The sequence below is a fragment of the Trachypithecus francoisi genome, unplaced genomic scaffold (assembly GCF_009764315.1).
Source record: "Trachypithecus francoisi isolate TF-2019V2 unplaced genomic scaffold, Tfra_2.0 Lachesis_group5, whole genome shotgun sequence".
Classification (NCBI taxonomy): domain Eukaryota; kingdom Metazoa; phylum Chordata; class Mammalia; order Primates; family Cercopithecidae; genus Trachypithecus; species Trachypithecus francoisi.
In genome coordinates this window covers 4440078-4453000 of record NW_022681470.1, presented here as the reverse complement: position 1 = coordinate 4453000, position 12923 = coordinate 4440078, and the positions used below count along the sequence as shown (strand labels likewise).

Here is a 12923-nt window from a genome sequence, read left to right as displayed (position 1 = left end):
ACAAGCCCCTCCCAGCGCAGCTGTCGCCGCCGCCTGCGGGCTCCTTTCACTTTCTCACGGCCAAGTCACCCAGAGGGGCGCCGCTGCTGCCACCGCCGCTGCGCCCGAGGACTCCGCCCCGCGCCTCTTCGCTCCGGGGCCCCGCCCGCCCGAGCCCCGCCCACCCCAACAGTTGCTGCCTGCGATTGGCACGCGCGGAAGGGCAGCTCCGGCTCGCCATCCCCATTGGCTGGGCTCCCTTGTCAGTCCGACGACTGCCCGCCACCCCCTCCGCCTTCCCGAAGAGCCGCCCTCCCATTGGAGGAGTCTGAGGGCTGGGGGCGGGCGGGGAGCGCCGGTCCAGTCGCTTTCGGTCAATCGCAGAAGCCCAACGCCCGGAGGGAGGGAGGCAGGGGAAGGAGAGGGGCGGACTGAGGGTGGGGGGAACATCTGGCCGGCGCCGCCGCGTGCGTGCGTGGTGCGTCCTCCCGCCCCCTCCCTTCCCCTCCCCCGCGCCCGCCCCCCCCGCCCCCGCCCCCCCACCCTGCCCGGCGGCTCCGCGCTCGCTCCCTCGCTCGCTCCCTCGCTGTGTCTGGCAGGCTGCGGCCGCCGCTGGGCTGCTGCCATGGGGAGCCGTTGAGAGTGGGGCCCTCTTCGCTCCGCCGCGCTCCTCCGGCTGCCAGCGGGGGTGGGCGGGAGGGAGGGGCGGGGGGGGAGCGGGCGACGGAGCCGGGATTGGGGGGCGGGGGGGCCGGGAGGGAGGGGGGGCAAGAGCCGGAGGAAGCCCACCAAGTCCGGCGGCGGCGGCGGCTGCGGCCGGGAGGAGGAGGAGGCGGAGGACGCGGCGGCGGCGGGGACGCGGTGACTTAGGGCCGCTCCGTGTGAGTCCCGGCGCCGGCCCCTGGCCCCTGACCCGGCGCCCCCTCCGCGCCCCGGCACCCCGGCGGGCGGGGGGCGCCAGCTGTGCGGCCCCGGCCGGCTGAGCGGCGCGGGCGGAGGGCGGGCCGGGCCGGGGGCGCCCCCGCGAGTGGAGTTAGTTTGTGTGGTTGGCGCTGTTGGGGCGGCGGGGGGCGGCGCAGCTGCGGGAGGCCCGGCCGCGGGGACGGGCCGCTGCAGCTGCGGGGTCGGGCGGGGTGCGGGCTCCCGGCTCCGCGCCGCGCCCCCGCGGGCCGGTGCAGCTGCGGCGCGGGGCGGGCTCCCGGCCGGTGCAGCTGCGGTGGCGCCTCTCGGGTGCGGAGGGCGGCGGGCTGGGGGAGGGGGCTTGGGATCCGCCGCAGCTGCAGTGGCGCCCGGGACGGCCGCGGCTCCGGGGACCGGTGCAGCTGCAGTGGCGCCCGGGGGAGGGGGCCGGCAGGGGAGGGGGCCCTCCCGGGCTGGTGCAGTTGCCCGGAGGCCCCGGGGGCTCGCGCGTCGCGGCGTCGGGGAAGCGGTAGCAACCACCCTCCTCCCGCTGGCTGCTTCTTACGACTTTTCTTTTGTTGTTGCCGTGACCCGGGTCTGTTTTCTCCTCTGTTATTGAAGGTGTTTTCCTGCTGCACCGGCTCTACGCCCTCCACCTCCTTCCCTGTGGTTTTAACCTTCCTCTTTCCCCGTGTGTTTTATGCACGGCGAACTACGTAAAGATTTGCATTGCTTCCCCACTCGGCATCCCCGCCCCCACCTCTCTGAAAAACAAAACCCCAACCTCACAAAATCTCTGTGGATCCGCGGTAGCGAGACGTGAAGGGGTTGATTTGTGGAGTGGGAGTCGCTGGCCCATTGCGGTGCTTGGGACTCATTAAACTGTCACTCACCTCCTACCCCACTGGGTAAATGGGGTGATTAATGTCTGATATATTGGAATGGGGCGAGGGCATTTGTGGAGAATAGGTGGTGTGGCTGGGAAGAAATTGATCGCCCAAGGATGTCTTCTGGACTAAGCGTTCATAATTATGTCACTCACCGCAAAGTTGGAGAAAGTTAGGTTTGTGACTTTGGGAAAGCGAGGAGGACAGGACAGAGTCGTCGGGTTTTGTTACTATTTAACTCTCCGCCACGACTTTCTAATGGGAACGAAGTGGTTATCACCAGGGCTGGGACGCTGACGCCTCAGGCCCCAGTTCCTTTTCTACCCCTCGCCCTCCCAAGAGTCTGAGGAGATGTATTTGACATTCAGAGATGTCGCAGCACCCTGGGTCAGCCCAGCCCGGGTCGCGTTACAGTTTCATCAGCTTTTAGAAAAGACCCACAAACTCTGGCTGAAAAGTTCTCAAACTAACTAGACCTGGCTTCCCCCCACACAAAGATTTTCTTGTGATCATTAAACATTACAGAGTGACACCCCCACCACACAAAAAGATTGTTAAGGGACACAGATCAAGGGGAAGGCAAGGTTTTGCTTTTTCTGAGCAGAAAGATCAGATATGCAGGTGCAGCATTCATTTTAAGTGACTGTAGCAGGTTGTATCAGTTTATTAATTGGTCTCGTTGAACTGAAGTACTTTCCAGGATTTCAGAAAGTGCAGTTTCAGTTTGTTGGTACTGAGAATTGAAATTTGCATTGACTGTGGCAGTGTAAGAAATTTTTCTGAGAAGGTAGTTGTAGATAAGTAATTAAATAAGAGTGAAATAATAAAGTGAACCAGTCCAAAGTAATGGTTCTGAAGAAGTCTGCCAACATTTGAGACATGTATACCATTATCTCAGCAGAAAAAAAAGTGCGGTAATAATGTTGAAATGGGACTGGAGATGTCAAATGGGTTGGTTTAAAAATATCCCTAAACTGCCTTAGAAGCTAAACGTTGGAGTTAAATAAAAGTGTATCTGGATTTCCTGAATAGCACCGTGGCTTGAGTGTGCTGTCAGTATGTAAGCCAGTCCACCAACTTAAGACAGAAGTGTTGCTATTCCATAAATACAGTAGAACTCCATATGCTGAGTTTTTCAATTTCTTCTGTTAGAAAGTTTGGAAAAAAAGGAAGACTTTGAAGTATTTTGTTTATACTAACAGAAGAGAAAAGTTCTCCTAAGAAAAAGCTGGTGGCAGGAGTGTAGAGGAGTAGCATATGGCATTAAAAGGAGCACAGCTGGAGGTAGCATTTCCATCTGAACATGATGTCAGAGCAGCTGACAGCCTGCCATCCCTCAGCCTTTTATTCTAACACACAGACAGGGAGTTAGTGTGTGCGGATCTGTGGTGGAGAAGGTATCTCATTCCTCTCTAACATCATCTCCACTTTGCATCTGTCTCTCTTAGTCTGCTTTTTTTCCACCGATGTAACAGACCTGGAGCCAGCAGGACTCAGAGGAAAGGACTTAATCAGGTTTATGTGTCCTAAAGGTAGGAGTAGCAAGAGATTAGATTGAGCATATTTCTGTTTTGGTGTTTTGTTTATTTAATTTTAAAAATCACATTACTTTTCTAACCCAGTTTAGGAATAATATATGAAATTGAGTATTAAATGAACATCTTACTGGAGTTGAAAGTCTTGAGCTTGTTTAGTTTTAATTTTTTATCCCTTTTACTTGAGCGAGTAAATAACTTTAATACACAGAAATATGTCAAGTTTTGAAATGTTAAGAAAGGCTTTAAAATACTGCTTTTGGAAATCACGTTGGATTAAAATGCTTTTTTGTTGTTCATTGCTATTTAGATTTGACTGGGATGGTGGTGGTGGGGAAATACTAAACTGTCTGGAATCCAGCATTCAAACTTATATGAGAAGATTATTCTAGTTAAGAAGCTAGATTGTTGTGTAATTAATTCCACTGTGAAACTTTATTCTTCAAAACATTAAGCAGCACTTGCTGAAACATACAGCTGTAGTGCTTTTGAAACTGAAGGTTTTTAAGAAGAAGAAGAAAAAAAAACTTTTGTCCCCAGGAGAATAGTTTGACTGGTTTCCTCACTTCTCTTTCAAATATATATTTAAGAGATCTTTTATTTCAGCATAACAATAATTATTTGCAGGAGTTTTTGTGTTAGCGACTAATTTAGAACTTGTAGATTTGAGCTGCCTGAATTGGCCAGACAGCTGTAATCGCACTCCTCTATTCTTAATCTCTTTATCTGGGCAGCAGCTGCCATATGGCCAGAGTCAGCTGGATCAGATGTTTATAAGCTTCCTTCTTCGTCCCTCTCTGTCCTCTCAGCCTCCTAATTTGATCACGGCTACCTTGTGAGCTGCCCTCCAATCTTTATTTTTAGCCTTCTCAAGGATTAGGATTGATGTTAGCTGTGGGGCACTTAAAGTGATTGTATTGTAAATCTTAGTTTATTCTAGCAGTGGCATCTTGCAGAATGTATTTGGGGTTAGGATAAAGTTTTAGTCTGTCTTGGGCAAAGTGTAGAAGAAGAAGAAGAAGGGAAGTCATTTCTGAATATTACATTAAGTGTATCTATTCCCAAAATGCACTTGCTGAGATGGGTGGTGTGGAGCCTTGCTTCTGGTCACAGGAAAGGGGAAGTCGGGTCTTTCTTTTTCAGGAGTTTACCCACTGCAGTTGAATTCTGACCCTTTGTACATCTTTGCCTCTCCCCTCCATCCATTTCACTCTCCCTCATCAGAAAACCAGGGCAGTGATGAATATTTGCAAGAATAGACGCTAGTGGGAAAACAAAAATATATCAAATTATACTGAAACAAAGTATTTTCTGTTGGCTGAGGTAAGGCAGAACCAAGGGGGGGAAATAAAGTTTCTTTTTTTCTAAAAAGGCTTTAAAAAAAAAAAAGTTGAACCTGTAAAGCTTTTGAGTTTTATTTAAGCATTATATGCCTTTATTTTTAAAAGTTAGAATTAATTTTCATAGGAAACTCATTTTGTCTTGCAACGGATCAAAGTTTAGATGAGAATTTTCAGAGTTAAATAAAGCCCTTCTGGTTCCTAATATTCTAAAAGTACAATTCCTACGAAGACACATAACAATTTTTTTCTCAGTTCATTTTGAAAAATCTTTGGATTTGTTCATAGTAAAGATGATCTTTTCCATCTGCTGGTGCAGCTCCTGATCTCGCACATGTGTGCTGTACCTGCAAATCTGAAGGCATTAACATCTGTTTTTATACACAGGGCTTTTGTTGTACCACTCTGACTTTAAAAGTAAGTTGTTTGCTAATTTCTGGACTAATTATGCTATTTCATTTTTTTTTCTTGAATCAGCCAAATGTGTGTGTGTGTTTAAACTGTGCTTTCTAAGTACAGTCAAGTAGCAAAAGTAATAAAAGGAAAAGGATGGTTGAACAAGTTTTCTTGTATGTTCCAGGATATGTTTGGGACTTTCTTTGTTTATTATATGAGTTGTTTCCTTTGAAATTAAAGCTATTTTGTAGGTTTTGTAGGACATAATTTGATAAGTAGAGTTAGTTAAATTTCTTCTGAAAGAGATCTAAATTCTTATTCTTAGTGAGAGACTGTAGTTAAAGGAAGGCTTTGAAAGCTTGGGTTCAGGGAAGATGGAGATGCATCGGAGGCTGTCCGGCGGGGGTGAGGAGTTGAGAAAGTGCACGTTTTCCTTCTCGCGTTTAGGTCTCGTCCGTGTGATTTGGTAGTGCTGGGTCATAAGCCTGATTGAAATTCAGGGACATGTACCACGGCGGCCAAAGCGGAATTAATTTTTTTATATGGGGACTAGAGCACTGAAAAGTTGTTCCTGACCAGGCTCTAATGAGAAATTCCTCTCTCCCCAGGTTATGAAGACAGTATGGAGTTTCCAGACCATAGTAGACATTTGCTGCAGTGTCTGAGCGAGCAGAGACACCAGGGTTTTCTTTGTGACTGCACTGTTCTGGTGGGAGATGCCCAGTTCCGAGCGCACCGAGCTGTACTGGCTTCGTGCAGCATGTATTTCCACCTCTTTTACAAGGACCAGCTGGACAAAAGAGACATTGTTCATCTGAACAGCGACATTGTTACAGCCCCCGCTTTCGCTCTCCTGCTTGAATTCATGTATGAAGGGAAACTCCAGTTCAAAGACTTGCCCATTGAAGACGTGCTAGCAGCTGCCAGTTATCTCCACATGTATGACATTGTCAAAGTCTGCAAAAAGAAGCTGAAAGAGAAAGCTACCACGGAGGCAGACAGCACCAAAAAGGAAGAAGATGCTTCAAGTTGTTCGGACAAAGTCGAGAGTCTCTCCGATGGCAGCAGCCACATGGCAGGCGATTTGCCCAGTGATGAAGATGAAGGAGAAGATGAAAAATTGAACATCCTGCCCAGCAAAAGGGACTTGGCGGCCGAGCCTGGGAACATGTGGATGCGATTGCCCTCAGACTCAGCAGGCATCCCCCAGGCTGGCGGAGAGGCAGAGCCACACGCCACAGCAGCTGGAAAAACAGTAGCCAGCCCCTGCAGCTCAACAGAGTCTTTGTCCCAGAGGTCTGTCACCTCCGTGAGGGATTCGGCAGATGTTGACTGTGTGCTGGACCTGTCTGTCAAGTCCAGCCTTTCAGGAGTTGAAAATCTGAACAGCTCTTATTTCTCTTCACAGGACGTGCTGAGAAGCAACCTGGTGCAGGTGAAGGTGGAGAAAGAGGCTTCCTGTGATGAGAGTGATGTTGGCACTAATGACTATGACATGGAACATAGCACTGTGAAAGAAAGTGTGAGCACTAATAACAGGGTACAGTATGAGCCGGCCCATCTGGCTCCTCTGAGGGAGGACTCGGTCTTGAGGGAGCTGGACCGGGAGGACAAAGCCAGCGATGATGAGATGATGACCCCAGAGAGCGAGCGCGTCCAGGTGGAGGGGGCCATGGAGAGCAGTCTGCTCCCCTACGTCTCCAATATCCTGAGCCCCGCGGGCCAGATCTTCATGTGCCCCCTGTGCAACAAGGTCTTCCCCAGCCCCCACATCCTGCAGATCCACCTGAGCACACACTTCCGCGAGCAGGACGGCATCCGCAGCAAGCCCGCCGCCGATGTCAACGTGCCCACGTGCTCGCTGTGTGGGAAGACTTTCTCTTGCATGTACACCCTCAAGCGCCACGAGAGGACTCACTCGGGGGAGAAGCCCTACACATGCACCCAGTGCGGCAAGAGCTTCCAGTACTCGCACAACCTGAGCCGCCACGCCGTGGTGCACACCCGCGAGAAGCCGCATGCCTGCAAGTGGTGCGAGCGCAGGTTCACGCAGTCCGGGGACCTGTACAGACACATTCGCAAGTTCCACTGTGAGTTGGTGAACTCCTTGTCGGTCAAAAGCGAAGCACTGAGCTTGCCTACTGTCAGAGACTGGACCTTAGAAGATAGCTCTCAAGAACTTTGGAAATAATTTTATATATATATAAATAATATATATATATATACATATATATAAATAGATCTCTATATAGTTGTGGTACGGTCTAAAAGCAGTCTTGTTTCCTGGAAATAAAAAGTTGGGATATTAACTTGTTTTTGCACTTTAGAATAGCATGAGAATCTCACTAATTTAGCATTCTGATAAAAGAAACTTTAGAGCAAGTCCGAATAGAGAGCTGTTTTTCCTTTGAGGGGGTAGGGGAAGTAAGCCAATAAGAACCTTTTAAACGAATCGTCCTATCACAAAATGCTTTCATATGGCTTCATTTTGTCAACACTGCATTGTCTTTTGAGCTCTTTTTTTCCCCCCAACAATTTTTTTTTTTCAGTAGAAATTCCCTCCAGTTTTATTAGCCTCTTTATATGTCTCAAATTGCATGAATTTTTTCTGGCTGTTGGAAACCTGAATGCTTTTAGACCCAAATGGAAAATTTCTGAAATGCTGGATTATCTATTTTTAAACAAGCAGTTGACTTAAAACTTTCTGTGGCAACTTCTGGTTTTCTGACGGTTCCCAGTGAGAGAAATGCTGAAAGTACACTGGGATCACTGGGACACTGTCTTGTGAAGGTTTGCTTGGGATGAAAAAGGATATTGCAGCTTCAGCAGTGTTGAAGTGTGTGTTTAAAAATGTGAATTACTGTTATTGTATACTGTAATTGATTACATGGGCTGGGGGGGGTGTCAAAGAACTTGACAGGTTGTGTTGATGCTCTTAGTTGAGTCTTGAAAAGTAAATATTAACGCTACAGAAATGCATGAGTTTCAATATATTTTTTGTCTTTGTTTGCATTGTATAACTTTAACGAGTGAGTTTAAAATTATTTAATTTCCTTAGAAAAATAGCACCATTTGGGAAAAAACTGGTGTTATGAAGAACGTAAATGCACTGTTTTTATTTTTATTTTATATAATTTAAATTGACTTTCCCACTGTCTTTAAGTTGAAACTGTTAAGCTGAATAAAAACTTAAGCTGCAAATTGATAACTTCGCTACATAACAAGGAAAATATGAATGTTTACAAACGGCTTAAAGATTTGCATGTGCAGTGTGCATTTATAACAAACTTCTAATTGCACAAAACCCATGCCAGCTCAGAGTTTAGGTGTGCACATTTACCCAGTTGAGCATTTTTAGAATAACTACTGCACAAGTTGACAAGAGGTCATTCTCTCTCTTTTTTTTTTTTTTGTTTGCTCCCTTTTTCTTTTTCTCCCCTTACCCTCCCTCCCTTACTCTCCCCCCACCCACCACCCTCCACCCCCAACTCATGAAAAGATTCTATGGACTGAAAAAGCCCCAGGCTGAAAGGACTGGACTGCCTTGATTGACATGGGGAAGGGGGTTAGTAGACTATGTGGATTGCGGCAGCAGAGGCTGCAGCCTAACGTGTGGTTTTAATGACCAGCACGCAGGGCAAAAGCATTTTGCACAGTGTTTGTTTTCCTGTCTTGCACTTACAAATAAGGTCTATGGGAGTAGCATGGAAAACGTTTGCTGTTTTTCCCTTTTTTTTTTTTAATTGCTTTTGTTTCAAATTTGATCGCCTTAACTACTGTAAACATAGCCTATTTTTGTGCTTAAGATACTGAATGGAAAACTCCATTGTGTGTTGCTGGACTGTTTTGGAAATATTTGGTTAAATGTGTGTTAATTTGGCTGTAATGGCATTTAAAGCAAACAAACAAACAAAAAAAAGCTGTGAAAATGGCCTTGGAGCATTATCTTTAGTTACTTGAAGAGTTTCTAGTTTTTTTTAAATACAGTTTATGTTAAAATAATTTTTATTAATTTAGAGAAGACAATCAATGTCTGTGAGAAAACGGACTTTCTTTTGGATTTTCTTTTTGTGGTCATTGTGAGTGATTGCTTTTTTCTTTTCTTAGTTTCACATTCTTCCTTTGTTCTAAAACTTAGACTGACATCTAGCTTTGACAATCATAGTATGTTTTATTTTCCTGAGGGGGGAATAACTTATAATGCTGTTTAGTTTTGTACTATTGGTGTGTTGGTGAATTTTTAAACTGTGTGCTAACTGCAATAAATTATATGAACTGAGAATTTCTTGTGTGTATTTTTTATTGTGATTATGTAGTGTGTAGATTCTAAATATGTATCATAGCTGGCATCTTTAATGTCAATTGTGATCGGAGTTCATGAAATTATTAGAATGCCTTAAATCACTCGAATGGAAAATGTGCAAAGATTCTAGTCACTTAAGAAGATACTAAATGCACGTTTAAAAAATGTGACCCATTTTCACAATCTAGATCAAGAATGTTGAGGTAATTCCCTAGAAACTCATGAATCATGAAACTACGTGGCAACATAGATTTTTAAAAATACACTGTACAACTACTCATCCATATATACCATAAGTCACTTTTCATGTGTAATTTTATCCTAAGTTGATTGGTCACATCTATTCTCCTGTGTTCTGGTGTAAGTGGAAAATTGAAGGAGACCGGATGTTTTAATTTGGAAGACTGCTTGGCTAATGACTGGAATTCTAGGCAATTGAATTAGCAGGCATGCAATTGTTCACGATGAGCTATAGACATCCTTTCTGTTGCTGTGAGAACTCGAAAGTTTCCAGGTTTTAATTCTCCAGTTTTAAACATGTAATTAAATACATGGACCTTTAAAAGAATTCTGTTCCCTACTTTTTGTGATTGTCCCAACTTTATGCGTACCCAGTTGGGTACACGTCAGGGTGAGAAACATTGCTGGTTGACCTGGGTAGGGAACTGACAGAAGGCTCATACATGCGGATGATATGCTAGGGGAATTGTCGCAAACAACCCTGAGTGCAAGCAGTCAGGTAGCAGGCACAGAGAGGTTTTGTAAATCTGCGCTTGTCTCCAACTTCCAACCTTAAATAGAAATACGACTATGAAATTTTACATTATTACTGTCAAAGGTAAACTATGTTTATATCCAATGGCCTATAGTAAGGTCAATATTTTTAACCTCTACATAAGTGGGGTATAAGGTCTGAAGTTTGAAAATATACCATTTACGAACTACCTGGTGGCTTTGGATAGGAAGCCACAGGGATTTTGTCACGAAGTATAATAACATAATTTGGAATCCTAATTTTCATCCCCCTGCCTTTTTTTTTTTTTTTCTAAAACAATTTTTAAAGTATGTAGCTTACCCTTGCTTTTAACCAGCCAAATATTGTTTCACATGAAAGGGGAATGTACATTTGACCCTCATAGAATAATTTCTTGAGCAGTCACAAGCTTATAAAAAAGGGAGGGAAGGGGACTTTTTATTTTCAGTTCCTATAGTAACTAGTCAAAGTAGCTCACAGTTTCCTGAAGATGTTGAGCGTTTACTTGACAATTTAGTTCCATGGACTAAGATCTAATTTTAAGTGAGGAACATTATCTTAACAATCTTAACTGGATATACTTATAATATTTTGAAATGATTTGGAAGAAATAGCTTCTTAAAACTTTCTTTGCAAAACTAGAACAGAATATTAATGACGCAAACTGCCACATTTGATAAGTGAAATGAAGGAATCCTTTATTTGCCACATTTAAAAGAGGAAATTAATTTGTCATGTAATCATGTTGGAAACCATTAAAACTGATCCCTCCTTTGACATCTGGCTGATACATAAGTATATTTTAAATATATAGTTTTAGTTACTTTTGAAAAGTTCTTTTTCCTTTAGATAATCAATTATGGGCTAGATTGATGTGGTTCCAGCATTGTGTGCTAGGGGTACCCTAGGGAAGCTCCAAGAAGTATAAAGTGTTAAGGATACTAGTTTCGGATTTCCTTTCTGGTTAATTATGCTATCAGATTAATTGGTGAATCAAATGGAGTTTCTCTTTAACATTTTTTATGAATATCTACAAATAGGTTATTGAAAGGCTGGAAAAAGGAGAACACTGTATTAGCATTTTAGCACAGGTAACATTAAAATGGCAAAAATACTCATTTTCCAAGTAAATCTTTCAAACTACCATCAAAAAATCTTTTTTTTTTTTTTTTTTTTTTAACCAAGAAGTGGCACTACTTAAAAAATCTCGAACTTCCACATGTTACGTATAAAACACACACGGACTCTTTGAAGCCTTGACTCAAGAAATCCCATTGTACAGATAAGATTTTTTTTTTTTTAATGGTCTTAAGACCTCAAACTTTACTGCATTGCATGACTATTTTATTTCTATAAGGCTTAAAACATTTTTTATTCCTATAAGGCTTAAAACATTCTTAAAACATATAGTGATTTCCATTATAACGAGGAAAAGTTTCGCATGCTCTGACTAGGAAACTGAGATAATTTTAGATTTTAATTTGTAGATACTGACCTAAATTTTTGTTATAATTGTTTGTTGCAATGCTTGAATTTGCTGATAAGGTACAGTGAATTGTGTGTGAATTTGAAATGCAGCAAAGAGAAAGCTCCGTCCTTTTCACTGAAATTACTTGACTTTAAAATGCTAAAGATACCATCTTTAAAAATAAAGGAATAGTTTTATTTTTTAAAAGCAAAGAGCTTTAGGAGTTTCATTTTGGCTGTAATCCAAGTTTATCACACTGACAGGATTTTGTCCCTTATGTTAAAATTTTTCTACCTTTGCCTACAAAAACACGGCAAAATATCTTTGTATATAACCTCTTGGTTTAAAATGTAGAACCACTTATCTTTGGACTCCGAGTAGGTTTACTTCCATAAAAAAGAAACATTTTAGATGTCTAGGACCTTCACCCTTGCTTACATTTCCTTAATATTATAAAAGGATAGCTAAAGTAATCAGATCTTATTGATGACATGGAAGGTTTTTAGAAATATTCATTTTCAGAGGCATTTTAGAAATTAGACTTTCAGTATTTTTGCGAACCAACCCCTTAAAAAAATCTTTACTAATTAACTTTTGTAATTCTCGTGAAAGAAGCTAAACTCCAAATTTAAAACACTGTAGTCAGAAAGGATGGGGTCACAGAAATGAAACAATGGCATGAAAAGTTTTTTTTTTAAGTCTAAATACTTTATACTGTATCTGCTTACACTAAATAAATTGTTGAATTAATCATCCAGGTAATTTAGGTTCATGGGGTAGTATTTGTCTAAAAATATTCAAGAACTTGAAATAAATCAGCATTTTTTTTGAGAGGGATGAATTATCCAGGTAACTTTCCTGATTCGATTCTAACATTTATTGACTTACTGTGCATCATAATTCCTAGGTTTATGTGGTCACGATACTTTTCTTTAGCTGTAGGTACTTTACAAAAAAAAAAAATTCTTTGAAAACCAAAATTTTTCTTGACTTTTGGGGCACATATGGCCAAATAAGGTAACTACTTTTCTAATTTTTGGAAATGGGTTTGCAGTTAAGCTTGCAATTTGCTATAGGAGCATTCTCTAGTTAGTTTGGCAGGAAAGGAGTGAAAACCCCATTTGGCTTTAAAATGTAGCACATTAGTCAGTAACAGTTTCAGTGAGGATATTTAGAGTGGCTTTGAGAGGCCGTGTGACACCCAGACAGAGTCCATTCACGGAAATGACTTATTTACAGTTTGTTATAATCTCTGTAGTTAATCATTAAATCAAGTAGCTTTTATTAAATGTCAATATGTATGGTTAATATGACTACATAGGAATTTTAAAAAGTCATATTGCCCCAAATATTCATGTTCG

General features: G+C 43.2%; 1 protein-coding gene across 3 annotated transcripts; it reads left to right on the top strand.

The window, feature by feature from the left end:
• The first annotated feature begins 722 nt into the window (after window positions 1–722).
• ZBTB18 (zinc finger and BTB domain containing 18) lies at window positions 723–9319 on the top strand. 3 transcript variants are annotated; one of them, XM_033200637.1, is made up of 2 exons: window positions 723–860; window positions 5646–9319. In XM_033200637.1, the coding sequence occupies exon 2, from the start codon at window positions 5660–5662 to the stop codon at window positions 7226–7228; it is 1569 nt and encodes a 522-aa protein (XP_033056528.1). In that variant the 5' UTR covers window positions 723–860; window positions 5646–5659; the 3' UTR covers window positions 7229–9319. The 3 variants fall into 3 exon arrangements, with proteins under 3 accessions (XP_033056528.1, XP_033056527.1, XP_033056529.1); XM_033200636.1 differs by lacking the exon at window positions 723–860 and adding an exon at window positions 1135–3298; XM_033200638.1 differs by lacking the exon at window positions 723–860 and adding an exon at window positions 3329–5058.
• The last annotated feature ends 3604 nt before the right edge of the window (window positions 9320–12923 follow it).